The sequence below is a fragment of the Sebastes umbrosus genome, chromosome 11 (genome assembly GCF_015220745.1).
Source record: "Sebastes umbrosus isolate fSebUmb1 chromosome 11, fSebUmb1.pri, whole genome shotgun sequence".
NCBI lineage: Eukaryota > Metazoa > Chordata > Actinopteri > Perciformes > Sebastidae > Sebastes > Sebastes umbrosus.
This window is the reverse complement of record NC_051279.1, coordinates 362,321-379,509: the sequence shown is the minus strand read 5'-3', so window position 1 is coordinate 379,509 and position 17,189 is coordinate 362,321. Positions and strand designations below refer to the sequence as shown.

The following is a 17,189-nucleotide window of genomic DNA, read 5'->3' as shown; positions in this document are numbered from 1 at the left end:
TGTTACAGCCAAAGTCAAACCAGCCATATTAAAGACATTTACATATACTTACTGACTTTATAAAACAGGTATAATGTACCGCTGCATCATTTTATTACATCAGAATCACCATCTCAGTTCCTGCAGTTAATTAAACCTGATGAGGTGAGATGTTAACGGAGAAGGGCCTGAATCACTGCATCAAGATATCGGCTGATGAAGACTCAGACATGAGGTGACGGCTGCTGAGAGCTACATGTATGATGGACATGCATCTTCTCTACGGAGAAACAAACTGATCTGATGTTGATTTTACAGCATACTGCTGATGCTCCACTTAAACTGTAGATTTATCAAATCATATGTCAAAACTCAGGCCGTTTTGTGTCACTTTAAAGAGACTCTATGGAAGAATCAAAAATGTCTTGTTAACAGCGACACCTGGCCGTTAAGTCAACTAAAGTCAGCGTCCTGTTGCTTGTTTTATGCTAAATGCAGTACCTGTGAGGGTTTCTGGATCAATATCTGTCATTGATTTGTGTTGTTCATTGATTTACAATAATAAATATATACATGCATTTACATAAAGCAGCATATTAGTCCACTCCCATGTTGATAAGAGGATTAAATACTGGACTGATCTCCCTTTAAGGTTCATTTAGAACAGATAAAACATGTGTGATTCATTTGTGATTAATCACAATTCAATATTTTAATCGACTGACTGCCCTAGATCTTAATATTTAGTAATTGTTATTATTTTAACGGCTCGTCAGATCGTCAGATATGTTATCAGAAATTTAAGATCCCAAATATAAAAATATGCATTTGAGTCAAAATCCGTTACCTGTCGGGCTGTAAGACAGTATATATATAATATATATACATATATATATTATATATATACAGTATATATATAATATATATATATTATATATATACTGTATATATATATACAGTATATATATATATATATATACAGTTATTATATATATATATACATATACTGCATATATATATATACAGTCTATATATACAGTTATTATATATATATATGCAGTATATGTATATATATATATACCGTGTCAGAAGACACGTGCACGTTTAGTTCAACCAGCAGAGGTTTAATGAACTAACAAGCCTTCAGAGTAAAACTGATGAAGACGTGTTGCGTTACCTCCGGTGATGCGAAGCCTAAATACTCCCAGTCCCACGTCCCGCCAGCAAAACTGCAAGTGAGGAAGAGACAGAGAACATTTATCAGAATAAGATTGAGATTAATTGCGGATATTTTATAGCTAATTAAGTCACTTGATTATTTGAAACTTCAGTTTGTGATCAAATGTTATTGGTTTTAAAGATATGCATTGGAAGTTATTAAGAAAAATCATTGCATGATTTAAAATAAATAAATAAATACAATAATAATAAAATGATTACTAATAATGAGCCGACCAGCACTCACATGTTCTGGTCCTGCCCGAACCTCAGTACATCTTTAACACACTTAAGGTATTATATAATGCTGCTGTTACCCCCCGGTCCTCTCTGTGTCTGTGTTCAGAGTCCTTCAGCCCGATATCTCTACAGACATGCAGCATGTTCTTTCACCGCCTGGTTGGCAAGGACTCATTCTGTTTAAATGGAAACATGTTCTCCCTATGACTCACACCAGGAGGGTGAACGATACGTCACCGTCCGTTGGTTTGGAGAAACTTAGATCTTCCCTTAACTTAAGGGTTCCCTCTAAGGGAAACGTCTTCTAAACCATAATGAATCTCTGACCTCCTGCCTCTCTACGACGACTGAGCCTCCTCATTCCTTTGGTTGGATTGGTGTTAGATTTGTTTTTACTATTTTATTTATATTATTTTATTTTATTTATTTGTTTGTGTATGTGAATATTGTATGTGTGGGGGGGGAATAGAAGACTACTTATTTGCTCTGTAATTTATATGCCTTGCAATGTTCTTCCAATTAAGTACAATTTTAATAAATTAAATAAATAACTAATGATGAGAAACCCCCCCTGCATTGTTTGTCAATGTAACATGTCGACACCTGTATTGAGCTGCAGGTGTGTGTTCTACCTGCGCCTGGGGGCCTCCGGAGAGTCGTTGGGGGCCACTCCCCGGGCTACGGAGGCCAGGAACTCCTGCCTCTTCTGCTGCACCAGGCACGCCGCTCGGATGATCTTGTGGCGCGGCGTCCGTAGATAAGGCCGGTTGACCTTCTGTGCCAGGTCCTCAGTCACCATCTCCAAGTCCGTCTGCAGACAGACAGAGAGAGAGAGAGAGAGAGAGAGAGCAGGCTGGGAGATGGCTTTAGGAAACTCAGGAAGTGAGAGATCTTAGTGGATGAAGGTCAAAATAATAATCTGTTCCCAAACTGGAATGTTCCAGGACAAAGTGACTTCAGAAGCAGCCGTACAAGTGAAGTACTTTCAGGACTACCGTGGATGAATCTTTGTGCCTTGCTTCAGTATTTAAAAAGGCCACAATATAAAGTATAAATATAAATGATATAACAGTAGATCTTTAACTAAAAGCTGAGATGTGCCAGTTGAACTGGGGCAGACAGTAGAAAGCTTTAGTCCCACGTCTCTAATGGCTCGTATGAAAGTGAACAGTGAATAAGTAGGACTGAAACCTGCATGAGTTCGTAGATCTCTTTCTTTGTGCTTTTGGGCTCCAGAAAGAACCCGTAAGGATAAGAGCACTTCAGGATGCGGCGAGTCTTCAGTAGTTCTAGGACCGCGTCTTCAATGAACGTCGTATCAGGTGGACCTCCTTCCCCTGGGAAACACAACCAGACATGAAATCAGAACGGAGTATCTGCTTTACCTTTCTACCATGCATCCCTCATTCCAGCTGAAATCACCTCCACATCCAGGCATATCAGATCAGATCAGATCAGGTCAGGTCAGATCAGGTCAGATCAGATCAGATCAGGTCAGGTCAGGTCAGGTCAGGTCAGGTCAGGTCAGGTCAGGTCAGATCAGATCAGATCAGATCAGATCTCCCTGGATGTGCTACGTTAGCAGCTCTAGCATTGCCGGAGGCTTCGTGCTCGCCGCCGCCGCCGCCACACGTAGTCTGTGTATCTTTAGTGAGTTTCCATCAGACCGTGTGTGTGTGTGTGTGTGTGTGTGTGTGTGTGTGTGTTGGTGGTGAGTGTGAGGTTGTTGGTGGTGTTCTAGCTGTGATCGTAGGTGTAGCAGTGTACAGTTTATTTGTTGGTGAATAAATGCTATGAAACTACAACTCCTCCGCTCCGCTCAAGAGAGCCGGAGAGACCGGAGCCGACTTCCTGTTTCCTGCAACTCCGGCTGTGCCTCTTAAGGTGGGCAGTTAAGGTGGACCAGCTTTTCTCCTTAAAGAGCTGAGCTGCTCCTCAGAGCCGCTCAGCTTTTGAGTTCATTATTAACATTTCTTTTAACCGTTTTAACCGATAGCGTTAATGGGTTAAAATGCTTAATGTGGGTTAACGGTTAAAGGGTTAATCATTAACACCCCCCCCTACTGCTAATGTACTGTGCAGGATGAGTTGTATAAACTGAGCCAGACTCATAAACACTGAGTTATGGTCATTTCCATTCCTCTGGCAGTCAGACTGGTGTAAACAACAAAACAACACCACTGCAATCAGAATGTAGTGAAACTCCGACGCAGCGTTGTGGATCAGAACACAACTTGGCTAAATGCTAAACAGGCTGTAATTGCTGGCACCGCTGGGGGTTTAAAGGAGTCTAGACAAAGCTTCTTATTCACAAAGCACAGCTTTCTTGTAACTCAGATGTGCCTGCTGAATAATAACGCTACCCACTGTTGTTAATACATTATTAAAACACCTTTGTGTTTCCCTCCTGCCTACTTCCAAAAGCTCCATATCAGAGGAACTAGATGAAGATGTGTCCACATGTGTAATAAAGACTGAACACTCACTTCCACTCAGGGCTCGACTGAGCTGCTCCATCTTCTCTTTGGCGGTTTTTAACAGGCGCTGCTCCAGCTATAGAGAGGGAGACAGAGGCTGTTAGGTTTTATCTTAGTCTTGAGAAGACCAAACAACCAGACCCAACAATGAAGAGAAGACAGACTATGAGGCTGAATAATGAATCAGTGAATAAGAGATGGGAGCAGCAGACTTGTTTAATCAAGGTGTTGTGATGTCGGGTTATCGCTGCAGCAACAGTCACTGAGAAAGTAGTCAGACAGTTGTATTATAGATGTACACAATACTTTATTACAGAATAATAAAGGATCATTTCACCTTAAACGTGGACAACCGGTGATAAACATCACTTCATCACCAATAAACAGGAATATATGATAACTATTGAGTTAATAGTTGGAGTTATGGAGAAGGTGTAGGATCATATACTGACATGTAATATGTATTCATGTTGATTATTAGTTAATTGATTGTTTACTGATCATTCTATTAGTTATTCTTGTTTAGTTTTTTACTGAGGTTTTAGTTACATGTTCCAATAGATGACGAGGTCCACGGCCTCGACCGCTGCATGACTGTTTGAACGCTGTGCAAAGCAGACATCATTGAAAGGCGAGGCCAGGCCTGCTTACCTGATAGCTGTGCTCATGGTTCTTGAAGCGTGTGTAGTAGTGCATAAAACGGTCCAGTTCCTGAAAGCTCTTGTGCTTCTTCTCTGCCTGCAGAAACCGTGATGAGACACCAGACACAGTCAATAAAGCCCCGAGCATGTTGTTCCCCCTCACAGAGGAGAGAGGAGGTACTCTGGTGGAGAGCAGTCAGTAGTGCTGCAACTGAAATCAGTCCTGCTGATTGGAGATGCTACTGAGGACGGAGAATGAACCGCTTCCCCCCTTTCATTGTGGAGGGCTCCATGGTGAAGAGTCTAGACATACAGCAGCTTGTTCCTGTGTGTGTTTTCCATCTTACTTATATTAGCTCCATGGACTCAAGTCTCTCCTCTTAGAGAGTATAAAGCACTCAAACACACGTTCTGTTCCTGGCTGATTGTTCTGTACCTTTACAGGTGAAAGTTAAGACTGAGAGAGTGTACAGTAGGTCTTAAAGGGTGCCCGTGCTGACCTGATGTTATGGCTGATCGGTGTGTGTGTGTGTGTGTGTACCTCTTCAGTCATGTCCTTTGACTGCTCCTCCACCTGCTGGATGACCTCGTAGCGCGTGCAGCGATAGTAGCCTCCTGTGGATGAGCTGTGCTTCTTCCACTCCTCCAGACAGATCCAGCAGAAGTCGTACTTACACTACAGAGAACAGAGAGAGTGTTTTTGTAATACAAGACTTTAATCTGGTCTGTCAGCCCTCACATCAAACACCAGATAGACACATACTAATGCTAGTCCAGCTGTACTGGGTCAGTGGAAACAAGACACCGTGCCATGGTAGGTGAAATGAGAGCTGAAATCATCCCTCGCCACACAAACACACGACGGACCTGAGCTGATGTGGTGTAACTCCTAATATGATCAAGTATAGACCTCTGAGGATATGAAAGCATTAGCAAGTCTTATTAAAAATCCTTTTCACTACTCTCACAATCAGAATAGTAATTAAAGGTGAGTCCCTGAACCGAGGACTCTCCGTCTCAATCTTCTTCTTTTCTCTTACAAATGCCAGCGTTTAATAGGCCGAGGCGTTTGTTTGAACTCAGCGGTGAATCCTCGCAGCTCGCTGCCACTAGAAGACACTCAGACTACATCTGAGATCAGCGTCGGGTTATTGTAGAACAACAAAACACTGCGGCCGCTCCAATCAGCATCCTATCTGTCAGTGATTTCTCTCCCCGCGCCACAAGTACTTCTGTAGTTAGCCAGAGCGACTCAAACCCCTGAAGGCTGAGACCTCTGTTGTCCTGGAAACACCCTGCGTACATGACGGATCAGAGGAATCAATACGAAATAAAAGAGTGTGAGGGGGGGATGGAAGGACATAGACACAAAAAGACATTTTGTGAAACGGTGAGGAGGAGAAGAAGAAGTGTGAAAAAAGAACATGTTCCTTGGCAACACTGAGTCCCGTGTTTCCAGGCAACAACGGGGGTGAAGCCATTTCTCGCCAGGTAATACCGGGTCAAGAGGCTGAGCCCGCCGTGGCCTTTCAGCCTTTCAGCTGTGAAAGCTGCTCCATTCCTCCCAAACTAATCTCCATCTCTAGGCGGCCTCTTTAACCGGGACAGAGACAGAAGGAGCCCGGCTGTATGAGTCCTCTCATGGCGTTGCCCTCCAGCGACAGCGGCAGTAACGGAGATACAGTCAGGCAACATGACTCTTTTCCTCAATCCCCTCTGTATCTCTCTCTGGTGTCATCTCAGTGAGACAGAAGCTGCTGGGTACCTGCAGGACCTCCAGGTGTCTGATGGACAGTATCATAAAATAATCTGTTATAATGAGAGCTGAACTTGGCCGATAGCAGCTTGAATGTGATTTCTCATTTCCACCTTCACAACTGCATTACAGCACCATTACTACTAGGGATGCACCGGTACCGATACCGATACCAGTATCAGGTATCAGGTATCAGGTCCAGTACTGTGCTCATGTACTCGTACTCGCAAAACGGCTCCGATACAACGGCACCCATACCACTTTACGGCAGCGTGACGTTAACCTCTCGTCAACATCTTTCGGGTCCTCATGCTTGACCTCCCCGACGGTGCGGGTGAGACGGGCCGGTGGTGCGCCCGACCCCGCTGGGCCGGGATCCCACCTCACTTTCATTGCGCCACGGGGTTTTGCTTGCACCCTCTGACTCCGCCTGCGTTAGACTCGTTGGTCCGTGTTTCAAGACGGGTCTGGTGGGTTGCAGACATCACCACAGACCCCTGGTGCCTTTTACGTGGGCCGAGCCGCGCCCTGGCGGGGAGAGAGGATGCAGCGAGCTGTAAAGCTGCGGCCGTGAGCCACCTTCACCCTGAGCCTTTCCAAGCCGACCTAGAGCCGGTGGCGGCGCACCGCCTCGTATGCGGGACTCCCCAGCCTGCCGTGTGTCGCTCACACCCTCCAGCTGGCTGTTAACGAGGCTCTTTAGGCACAGAGAAGTACTCGTATCGGTACTCGGTATCGGAGAGTACCCAAATGGAAGTACTTGTACTCGGTCTGATATAAAGTGGTATCGGTGCATCCCTAGATTCTACAGTTACCTTCAGCAGAACTAAAGAGCTTCTTACTGACTCAAACCTAGAGAATAAAACACAACACCTATTTTATACTCAATTATTTAATCACCAATATCAGATGAGTCTAAAGTGTAAATTATAACTCGACCGAAAAATAACACACTTCTGGGAGATCTGGTGTAACGAGCAACGGAACAACCAGGCAGGAACTAACTGTGTTGTGAGACATTTGAAAGTTAAATAAGGCGTATCATCACAAGAATCCAGAACAGAGCTACAACACAACACAACGTGCCCTACAGGAGGATATCTAATTATCTTCTGTTTCCATAAGGCTGGTGAAGTTTAGAAAGGTAGCAGCTTCTCACTCCAGGTCTCAGCCAACCATCTGTGTGCTTCTAAACTGATGTGAGTGCCGTTACTGAGCCTTCAGCTTCCATTCTTATGTTAAACCTATTCCCCGAGTGATGCTCCCATCCAAAGCTCTGTTAAAGCTGATTTGAAACCAGCATGATAGCTCTTTATCCTGATACAGCAGGAGCTGTGTTGTCAGTCCCACTCTCTCCTCCCTCAGTCGCTCTACTTCACACTGTTCAGACACTGAGACGTCCAGCCTGAGGGAGAGGAACCAGCATCCGTAACGTCCACAACAGACACCACAAGGTAATGAATGCATGCATAGTGTACACACTGTACATACACATACACTTGTCTTTATACATCCATGTGTGAGTCGCCAGTCAGTGATGTTAACGTTTCCTAACCCTGACTAAGTGGTTGTGTTGCCTAAACCTAACTTCCTGTGAGTTTATTTTGAAAGGACACGATGCGTGTAACGAGGATATGCTGACACGCCGTCCCTGGTCCGTCCTAAAGTAACATAAGAGGGGCGGTACCCCGTGAGTCGGTCTGCGATGCCGACGGGCACCGACCACGCGGAGTGACGAGGTGGTCGTTGGTAATTCTGCCCAAAAGTTTTCCAAGTCAAACTTTGATTCTTTGGGCAATTTTTTGTGTTTAAAGGTCCAATATCAGCTCATCTTCAGGTTCATACTTGTATTTAGTGTTTCTACTAGAACATGTTTACATGCTGTAAACACTTTATTCACCCTCTGTCAGTCTGAATATACCTGTATTCACCCTCTGTCAGTCTGAATATACCTGTATTCACCCTCTGTCAGTCTGAATATACCTGTATTCACCCTCTGTCAGTCTGAATATACCTGTATTCACCCTCTGTCTGTCTGAATATACCTGTATTCACCCTCTGTCAGTCTGAATATACCTGTATTCACCCTCTGTCTGTCTGAATATACCTGTATTCACCCTCTGTCTGTCTGAATATACCTGTATTCACCCTCTGTCTGAATATACCTGTATTCACCCTCTGTCTGTCTGAATATACCTGTATTCACCCTCTGTCAGTCTGAATATACCTGTATTCACCTTCTGTCAGTCTGAATATACCTGTATTCACCCTCTGTCTGAATATACCTGTATTCACCCTCTGTCAGTCTGAATATACCTGTATTCACCCTGTCTATCTGAATATACCTGTATTCACCCTCTGTCTGTCTGAATATACCTGTATTCACCCTGTCTATCTGAATATACCTGTATTCACCCTCTGTCTGTCTGAATATACCTGTATTCACCCTCTGTCTGTCTGAATATACCTGTATTCACCCTCTGTCTGTCTGAATATACCTGTATTCACCCTGTCTATCTGAATATACCTGTATTCACCCTCTGTCAGTCTGAATATACCTGTATTCACCCTCTGTCAGTCTGAATATACCTGTATTCACCCTGTCTATCTGAATATACCTGTATTCACCCTCTGTCTGTCTGAATATACCTGTATTCACCCTCTGTCTGTCTGAATATACCTGTATTCACCCTCTGTCTGTCTGAATATACCTGTATTCACCCTCTGTCTGTCTGAATATACCTGTATTCACCCTCTGTCTATCTGAATATACCTGTATTCACCCTGTCTGTCTGAATATACCTGTATTCACCCTCTGTCTGTCTGAATATACCTGTATTCACCCTCTGTCTATCTGAATATACCTGTATTCACCCTCTGTCTGTCTGAATATACCTGTATTCACCCTGTCTGTCTGAATATACCTGTATTCACCCTCTGTCTGAATATACCTGTATTCACCATCTGTCAGTCTGAATATACCTGTATTCACCCTCTGTCTGTCTGAATATACCTGTATTCACCCTGTCTATCTGAATATACCTGTATTCACCCTCTGTCAGTCTGAATATACCTGTATTCACCCTGTCTATCTGAATATACCTGTATTCACCCTCTGTCAGTCTGAATATACCTGTATTCACCCTCTGTCTATCTGAATATACCTGTATTCACCCTCTGTCTGTCTGAATATATCTGTATTCACCCTCTGTCTATCTGAATATACCTGTATTCACCCTCTGTCTGTCTGAATATACCTGTATTCACCCTCTGTCTGTCTGAATATACCTGTATTCACCCTCTGTCTATCTGAATATACCTGTATTCACCCTCTGTCTATCTGAATATACCTGTATTCACCCTCTGTCTGTCTGAATATACCTGTATTCACCCTCTGTCTATCTGAATATACCTGTATTCACCCTCTGTCTGTCTGAATATACCTGTATTCACCCTCTGTCTGTCTGAATATACCTGTATTCACCCTCTGTCTGTCTGAATATACCTGTATTCACCCTCTGTCTATCTGAATATACCTGTATTCACCCTCTGTCTATCTGAATATACCTGTATTCACCCTCTGTCTATCTGAATATACCTGTATTCACCCTCTGTCTGTCTGAATATACCTGTATTCACCCTCTGTCTATCTGAATATACCTGTATTCACCTGTCTGTCTGTCTGAATATACCTGTATTCACCCTCTGTCTGAATATACCTGTATTCACCCTCTGTCTGTCTGAATATACCTGTATTCACCTGTCTGTCTGTCTGAATATACCTGTATTCACCTGTCTGTCTGTCTGAATATACCTGTATTCACCTGTCTGTCTGTCTGAATATACCTGTATTCACCCTCTGTCTGTCTGAATATACCTGTATTCACCCTCTGTCTGTCTGAATATACCTGTATTCACCCTCTGTCAGTCTGAATATACCTGTATTCACCTTCTGTCAGTCTGAATATACCTGTATTCACCCTCTGTCTGAATATACCTGTATTCACCCTCTGTCTGTCTGAATATACCTGTATTCACCCTGTCTATCTGAATATACCTGTATTCACCCTCTGTCTGTCTGAATATACCTGTATTCATCCTGTCTATCTGAATATACCTGTATTCACCCTCTGTCTGTCTGAATATACCTGTATTCACCCTCTGTCTGTCTGAATATACCTGTATTCACCCTCTGTCTGTCTGAATATACCTGTATTCACCCTCTGTCTGTCTGAATATACCTGTATTCACCCTCTGTCTATCTGAATATACCTGTATTCACCCTGTCTGTCTGAATATACCTGTATTCACCCTCTGTCTGTCTGAATATACCTGTATTCACCCTCTGTCTATCTGAATATACCTGTATTCACCCTCTGTCTGTCTGAATATACCTGTATTCACCCTGTCTGTCTGAATATACCTGTATTCACCCTCTGTCTGAATATACCTGTATTCACCATCTGTCAGTCTGAATATACCTGTATTCACCCTCTGTCTGTCTGAATATACCTGTATTCACCCTGTCTATCTGAATATACCTGTATTCACCCTCTGTCTGTCTGAATTTACCTGTATTCACCCTCTGTCTATCTGAATATACCTGTATTCACCCTCTGTCTGTCTGAATATACCTGTATTCACCCTGTCTATCTGAATATACCTGTATTCACCCTCTGTCAGTCTGAATATACCTGTATTCACCCTGTCTATCTGAATATACCTGTATTCACCCTCTGTCAGTCTGAATATACCTGTATTCACCCTCTGTCTATCTGAATATACCTGTATTCACCCTCTGTCTGTCTGAATATATCTGTATTCACCCTCTGTCTATCTGAATATACCTGTATTCACCCTCTGTCTGTCTGAATATACCTGTATTCACCCTCTGTCTGTCTGAATATACCTGTATTCACCCTCTGTCTATCTGAATATACCTGTATTCACCCTCTGTCTATCTGAATATACCTGTATTCACCCTCTGTCTGTCTGAATATACCTGTATTCACCCTCTGTCTATCTGAATATACCTGTATTCACCTGTCTGTCTGTCTGAATATACCTGTATTCACCCTCTGTCTGTCTGAATATACCTGTATTCACCCTCTGTCTGTCTGAATATACCTGTATTCACCCTCTGTCTGTCTGAATATACCTGTATTCACCCTCTGTCTGTCTGAATATACCTGTATTCACCCTCTGTCTATCTGAATATACCTGTATTCACCCTCTGTCTATCTGAATATACCTGTATTCACCCTCTGTCTATCTGAATATACCTGTATTCACCCTCTGTCTGTCTGAATATACCTGTATTCACCCTCTGTCTATCTGAATATACCTGTATTCACCTGTCTGTCTGTCTGAATATACCTGTATTCACCCTCTGTCTGAATATACCTGTATTCACCCTCTGTCTGTCTGAATATACCTGTATTCACCTGTCTGTCTGTCTGAATATACCTGTATTCACCTGTCTGTCTGTCTGAATATACCTGTATTCACCTGTCTGTCTGTCTGAATATACCTGTATTCACCCTCTGTCTGTCTGAATATACCTGTATTCACCCTCTGTCTGTCTGAATATACCTGTATTCACCTGTCTGTCTGTATATACCTGTATTCACCCTCTGTCTGTCTGAATATACCTGTATTCACCCTCTGTCTGTCTGAATATACCTGTATTCACCCTGTCTGTCTGAATATACCTGTATTCACCCTCTGTCAGTCTGAATATACCTGTATTCACCCTCTGTCAGTCTGAATATACCTGTATTCACCCTCTGTCAGTCTGAATATACCTGTATTCACCCTCTGTCAGTCTGAATATACCTGTATTCACCCTGTCTGTCTGAATATACCTGTATTCACCCTCTGTCAGTCTGAATATACCTGTATTCACCCTGTCTGTCTGAATATACCTGTATTCACCCTCTGTCTGAATATACCTGTATTCACCCTCTGTCTGAAACGCTCCGTTTTAGTGCATGGCAACGGAATTTCAACAGTTGCGTTGCTAGGCAACAGCTTGGGTCCATGTCTACTTCCTGTCAGCTGATGTTATTCACATCCACTGCAACAGGAAATAAACTGGGACACATTTAGAATACTTACGTTTAAAACCGTGTAGTGATCTATATATTTTATATTTGTGACATCACAAATGGACAGAAATCCTAACGGCTTGTTTCAAACACACAATTTCTTTCTTTTTTGTTTCTCTTTTTTTCCCCACAAAAGCGTTATTTTAAATTCTAGTGGAGATCCCAAAGTTAAAAACAAAACACCAAATAAGTCAGATTGAATTTTGGGGGAATCTGTATGAAATAATGCAGACATCTACGATATGTGCATTTATATGCAAACAGAAACAGATTTGACTGTGTAAACATTATTTAAGCTGCTGTAATTCTCAAAGATGTTATATCATGGGCAGGCAAAGTTATTAAACTAAGATAAGATATGTATTGATCCCCTGAAGGTACATTTAGAAGAGGTAAGTAGAAACAGGATGCAGATATAAATATATTCAAATAACAAATAAAGTGTGTTAAATGCAAAACCAATGGAGATGGAGACCAATAGTAGATATATATATTAAATACATGCTTTTATACATTTATATTTGTGCACTGTTTATGTATAAGAGATATTAATCATGCATATGTGAAATAATGTGAATGTAAAGTGTAATGTTACTGAATACGGGCTGTGTGTTTCTCCGTATATTGAGCGTTTTGATAGTTTAACAGTATTTATAAGTATTTATAAAACACTTAAACCTGCTTTATAATATAAAAGACCTTTTTACAATATGGGACCTTTAAATGTAAACAGCAGTACATTGTGTTCAGTACAGTTTAACACAACCAGAGAACAGTCCAGTCATCACCAACAGGAAACCAGAACCAGCCTCTGAGATGACAGACACACCTGATCACATAACTCACCTTAGCACACTGCATGTGGTTGCAGCCCTCGTTCTTCTGGATTGGGGACTTGCAGTTGGCGCAGGACTTGGAGTTCGAGAGCAACCACAAGCAGTTGGCTGCGTCCTCGTACGCTTCGCTCACACCAGCCACTTCACCGGGGGGGGGGGGGGGAACAGAACACATAAAAGCATAATGAGACAGAATGACTATCACCACAGCGTCTCAACACACCGCTGCACTGAGGGGGGGACTGTCCTGCCTGACTAATGCATACTGCTTATATATTTTGCTAACATCTCCCAAGATGCTCATGCACCCCCTCCACACACACACACACACACACACACACACACACACACACACACACACACACACACACACACACACACACACACACACACACACAGACACACGCGCACACACACACACACACACACACACACACACACACACACACACACACACACACACACACACACACACACACACACACACACACACACACACACACACACACACACACACACACACACACACACACACACACACACACACACACACACACACACACACACGGAGTAATTGGCTATTATCAAAGCACCTCTGATGTGCCGTTTGAAATGCCCAGATAAACCAGGATGTGGGGGAATTGAAGGGGAAGATAGTTCCAAAGCAGAATAATGTCTTTTATGTTCTGACTGTCAGATGAAGGAAGTGGCACTTTGGAGCGACGTGGGCCATCTTAAATCATCTATTAGATCGCCCGCTCCAATTACTGCTTCTAAACATTGCATACTCTCAATGACTCGATGGGGTTGCTCATTTTACTTCATCATCTATCATCAACATGCTGGATTTTAATTGGCTTAGCGCTAAACTGTGTGTAATTACTGTGGTTGAGTTCCAGGCAGTTCAGCTCCAAATCAATCACCTGACTGTAACACAAACAAGGTAAAGGGGCTGGCTAATAAACTAAACTTTATGTTATAAAGATTCACCACCAGGAAGCTGAACACAGTTCTACTGGTATAACCACCAAGACAGGTGATGTTTGAATAGATCAGATGAAACTGCATAGACTCCTTCAGGTCGTAGACTCCTTCAGGTCGTAGACTCCTTCAGGTCGTAGACTCCTTCAAGTCGTAGACTCCTTCAGGTCGTAGAATCCTTCAGGTCGTAGACTCCAGCTGTAAATTCATGTCTGAAACGTACCCAAAACCTAAAATGAGTAAATTCACAACTCACATTCATCAGGTCTCATCTCGGTGACTTTCTGCAGCCACAGCTTCCAGGTGTCACAGTCGCAGGGCTCGTGGGCCTCGCCTTGACACTCCCTGGAATACAAGCAGACAGATTAATGTCATGCAGACAGGTGAAATCACCTATTCAAAGCTCACACTCATAAAATGAAGACAAGAGATGAACACACCAATCACACAAAGCTGTCAAAACCACTATCAACTGGCCACATCTGCCTTTCAACCAAACGCCTTCCTCGGGTCAAGGGAGCTGTTAAAGGTCCCATATCAGCTCTTCTTCAGGTTCATACTTGTATTATGTGTTTCTACTAGAACATGTTTACATGCTGTAATGTTAAAATAAAACCTTTATTTTCCTCACACTGTCTGTCTGAATATACCTGTATTCACCGTCTGTCTGTCTGTCTGAATATACCTGTATTCATCCTCTGTCTGTCTGAATATACCTGTATTCACCCTCTGTCTGTCTGAATATACCTGTATTCACCCTCTGTCTGTCTGAATATACCTGTATTCATCCTCTGTCTGTCTGAATATACCTGTATTCACCGTCTGTCTGAATATACCTGTATTCACCCTCTGTCTGTCTGAATATACCTGTATTCATCCTCTGTCTGTCTGAATATACCTGTATTCACCCTCTGTCTGTCTGAATATACCTGTATTCATCCACTGTCTGTCTGAATATACCTGTATTCACCCTCTGTCTGTCTGAATATACCTGTATTCACCTGTCTGTCTGAATATACCTGTATTCACCCTCTGTCTGTCTGAATATACCTGTATTCATCCTCTGTCTGTCTGAATATACCTGTATTCACCCTCTGTCTGAATATACCTGTATTCACCGTCTGTCTGTCTGAATATACCTGTATTCACCGTCTGTCTGAATATACCTGTATTCATCCTCTGTCTGTCTGAATATACCTGTATTCACCGTCTGTCTGAATATACCTGTATTCATCCTCTGTCTGTCTGAATATACCTGTATTCACCCTCTGTCTGAATATACCTGTATTCATCCTCTGTCTGTCTGAATATACCTGTATTCACCCTCTGTCTGAATATACCTGTATTCACCCTCTGTCTGTCTGAATATACCTGTATTCATCCTCTGTCTGTCTGAATATACCTGTATTCACCCTCTGTCTGTCTGAATATACCTGTATTCATCCTGTCTGTCTGAATATACCTGTATTCACCCTCTGTCTGTCTGAATATACCTGTATTCATCCTGTCTGTCTGAATATACCTGTATTCACCCTCTGTCTGTCTGAATATACCTGTATTCATCCTGTCTGTCTGAATATACCTGTATTCACCGTCTGTCTGTCTGAATATACCTGTATTCATCCTCTGTCTGTCTGAATATACCTGTATTCACCCTCTGTCTGAATATACCTGTATTCATCCTCTGTCTGTCTGAATATACCTGTATTCACCGTCTGTCTGAATATACCTGTATTCACCCTCTGTCTGTCTGAATATACCTGTATTCACCCTCTGTCTGTCTGAATATACCTGTATTCACCCTCTGTCTGTCTGAATATACCTGTATTCATCCTGTCTGTCTGAATATACCTGTATTCACCCTCTGTCTGTCTGAATATACCTGTATTCACCCTCTGTCTGTCTGAATATATCTGTATTCACCGTCTGTCTGAATATACTTGTATTCACCATCTGTCTGAATATACCTGTATTCACCCTCTGTCTGAATATACCTGTATTCACCCTCTGTCTGTCTGAATATACCTGTATTCACCCTCTGTCTGTCTGAATATACCTGTATTCACCCTCTGTCTGTCTGAATATACCTGTATTCACCGTCTGTCTGAATATACCTGTATTCACTGTCTGTCTGAATATACCTGTATTCACCGTCTGTCTGAATATACCTGTATTCACTGTCTGTCTGAATATACCTGTATTCACCGTCTGTCTGAATATACCTGTATTCACCGTCTGTCTGAATATACCTGTATTCACCGTCTGTCTGAATATACCTGTATTCACCGTCTGTCTGAATATACCTGTATTCACCGTCTGTCTGAATATACCTGTATTCACCGTCTGTCTGAATATACCTGTATTCACCGTCTGTCTGAATATACTTGTATTCACCGTCTGTCTGAATATACCTGTATTCACCGTCTGTCTGAAACGCTCTGTTTTAGTGCATTTCAATGGAATTGCGACAAAATTGCAACAGAGTTGCGTTGCTAGGCAACAGTTTGGGTCCATGTTTACTTCCTGTCAGCTGATGTTATTCACATACACTTCAACAGGAAATAAACTGGGACACATTTTGAATGTTTACGTTTAAATCTGTGTAAAGGGTTAAATACTGTATATTTGTGACATCACAAATGGAAAGAAATCCTGACAGCTTGTTTCAAACGCAGAGTTTCTGAATACGGGCTGTGTATTTCTCTGTGGATTGAGCGTTTCGATACTTTCACAGTATTTAACGAAATAAATACGAAATTTAACGAAAATGCCCTTAATCAGGTGAAGAAGAACCTTATTTTAAATCTTATTTTAAATCTTATTGGATGCAAGGATTTGTACATTAGCAGGAATGTAGCACAACATGGAAGTGAAAGCAGCGCTCTGTTTATTTCAATCTGAAAGTGAAATACTAATATTTTGTCCCCAGAATGACTGAATAGTCGTGATAAATA

General features: G+C 42.3%; 1 protein-coding gene across 4 annotated transcripts in view; it reads right to left on the bottom strand.

Moving 5' to 3' along the window:
- The window catches only part of LOC119496812 (ankyrin repeat and IBR domain-containing protein 1-like), a 48,366-nt gene that overhangs the window by 11,032 nt on the left and 20,145 nt on the right, over positions 1-17,189 (bottom strand). For all 4 annotated transcript variants that reach the window (XM_037784393.1, XM_037784394.1, XM_037784395.1 and 1 more), the window contains 8 exons: positions 14,492-14,580; positions 13,265-13,395; positions 5,097-5,231; positions 4,566-4,652; positions 3,924-3,990; positions 2,629-2,774; positions 2,070-2,248; positions 1,157-1,208 (listed from right to left, as the gene is read on the bottom strand). In XM_037784393.1, the coding sequence (XP_037640321.1) occupies positions 1,157-1,208; positions 2,070-2,248; positions 2,629-2,774; positions 3,924-3,990; positions 4,566-4,652; positions 5,097-5,231; positions 13,265-13,395; positions 14,492-14,580 (886 nt within the window). The remainder of the gene's footprint in view (positions 1-1,156; positions 1,209-2,069; positions 2,249-2,628; positions 2,775-3,923; positions 3,991-4,565; positions 4,653-5,096; positions 5,232-13,264; positions 13,396-14,491; positions 14,581-17,189) is intronic.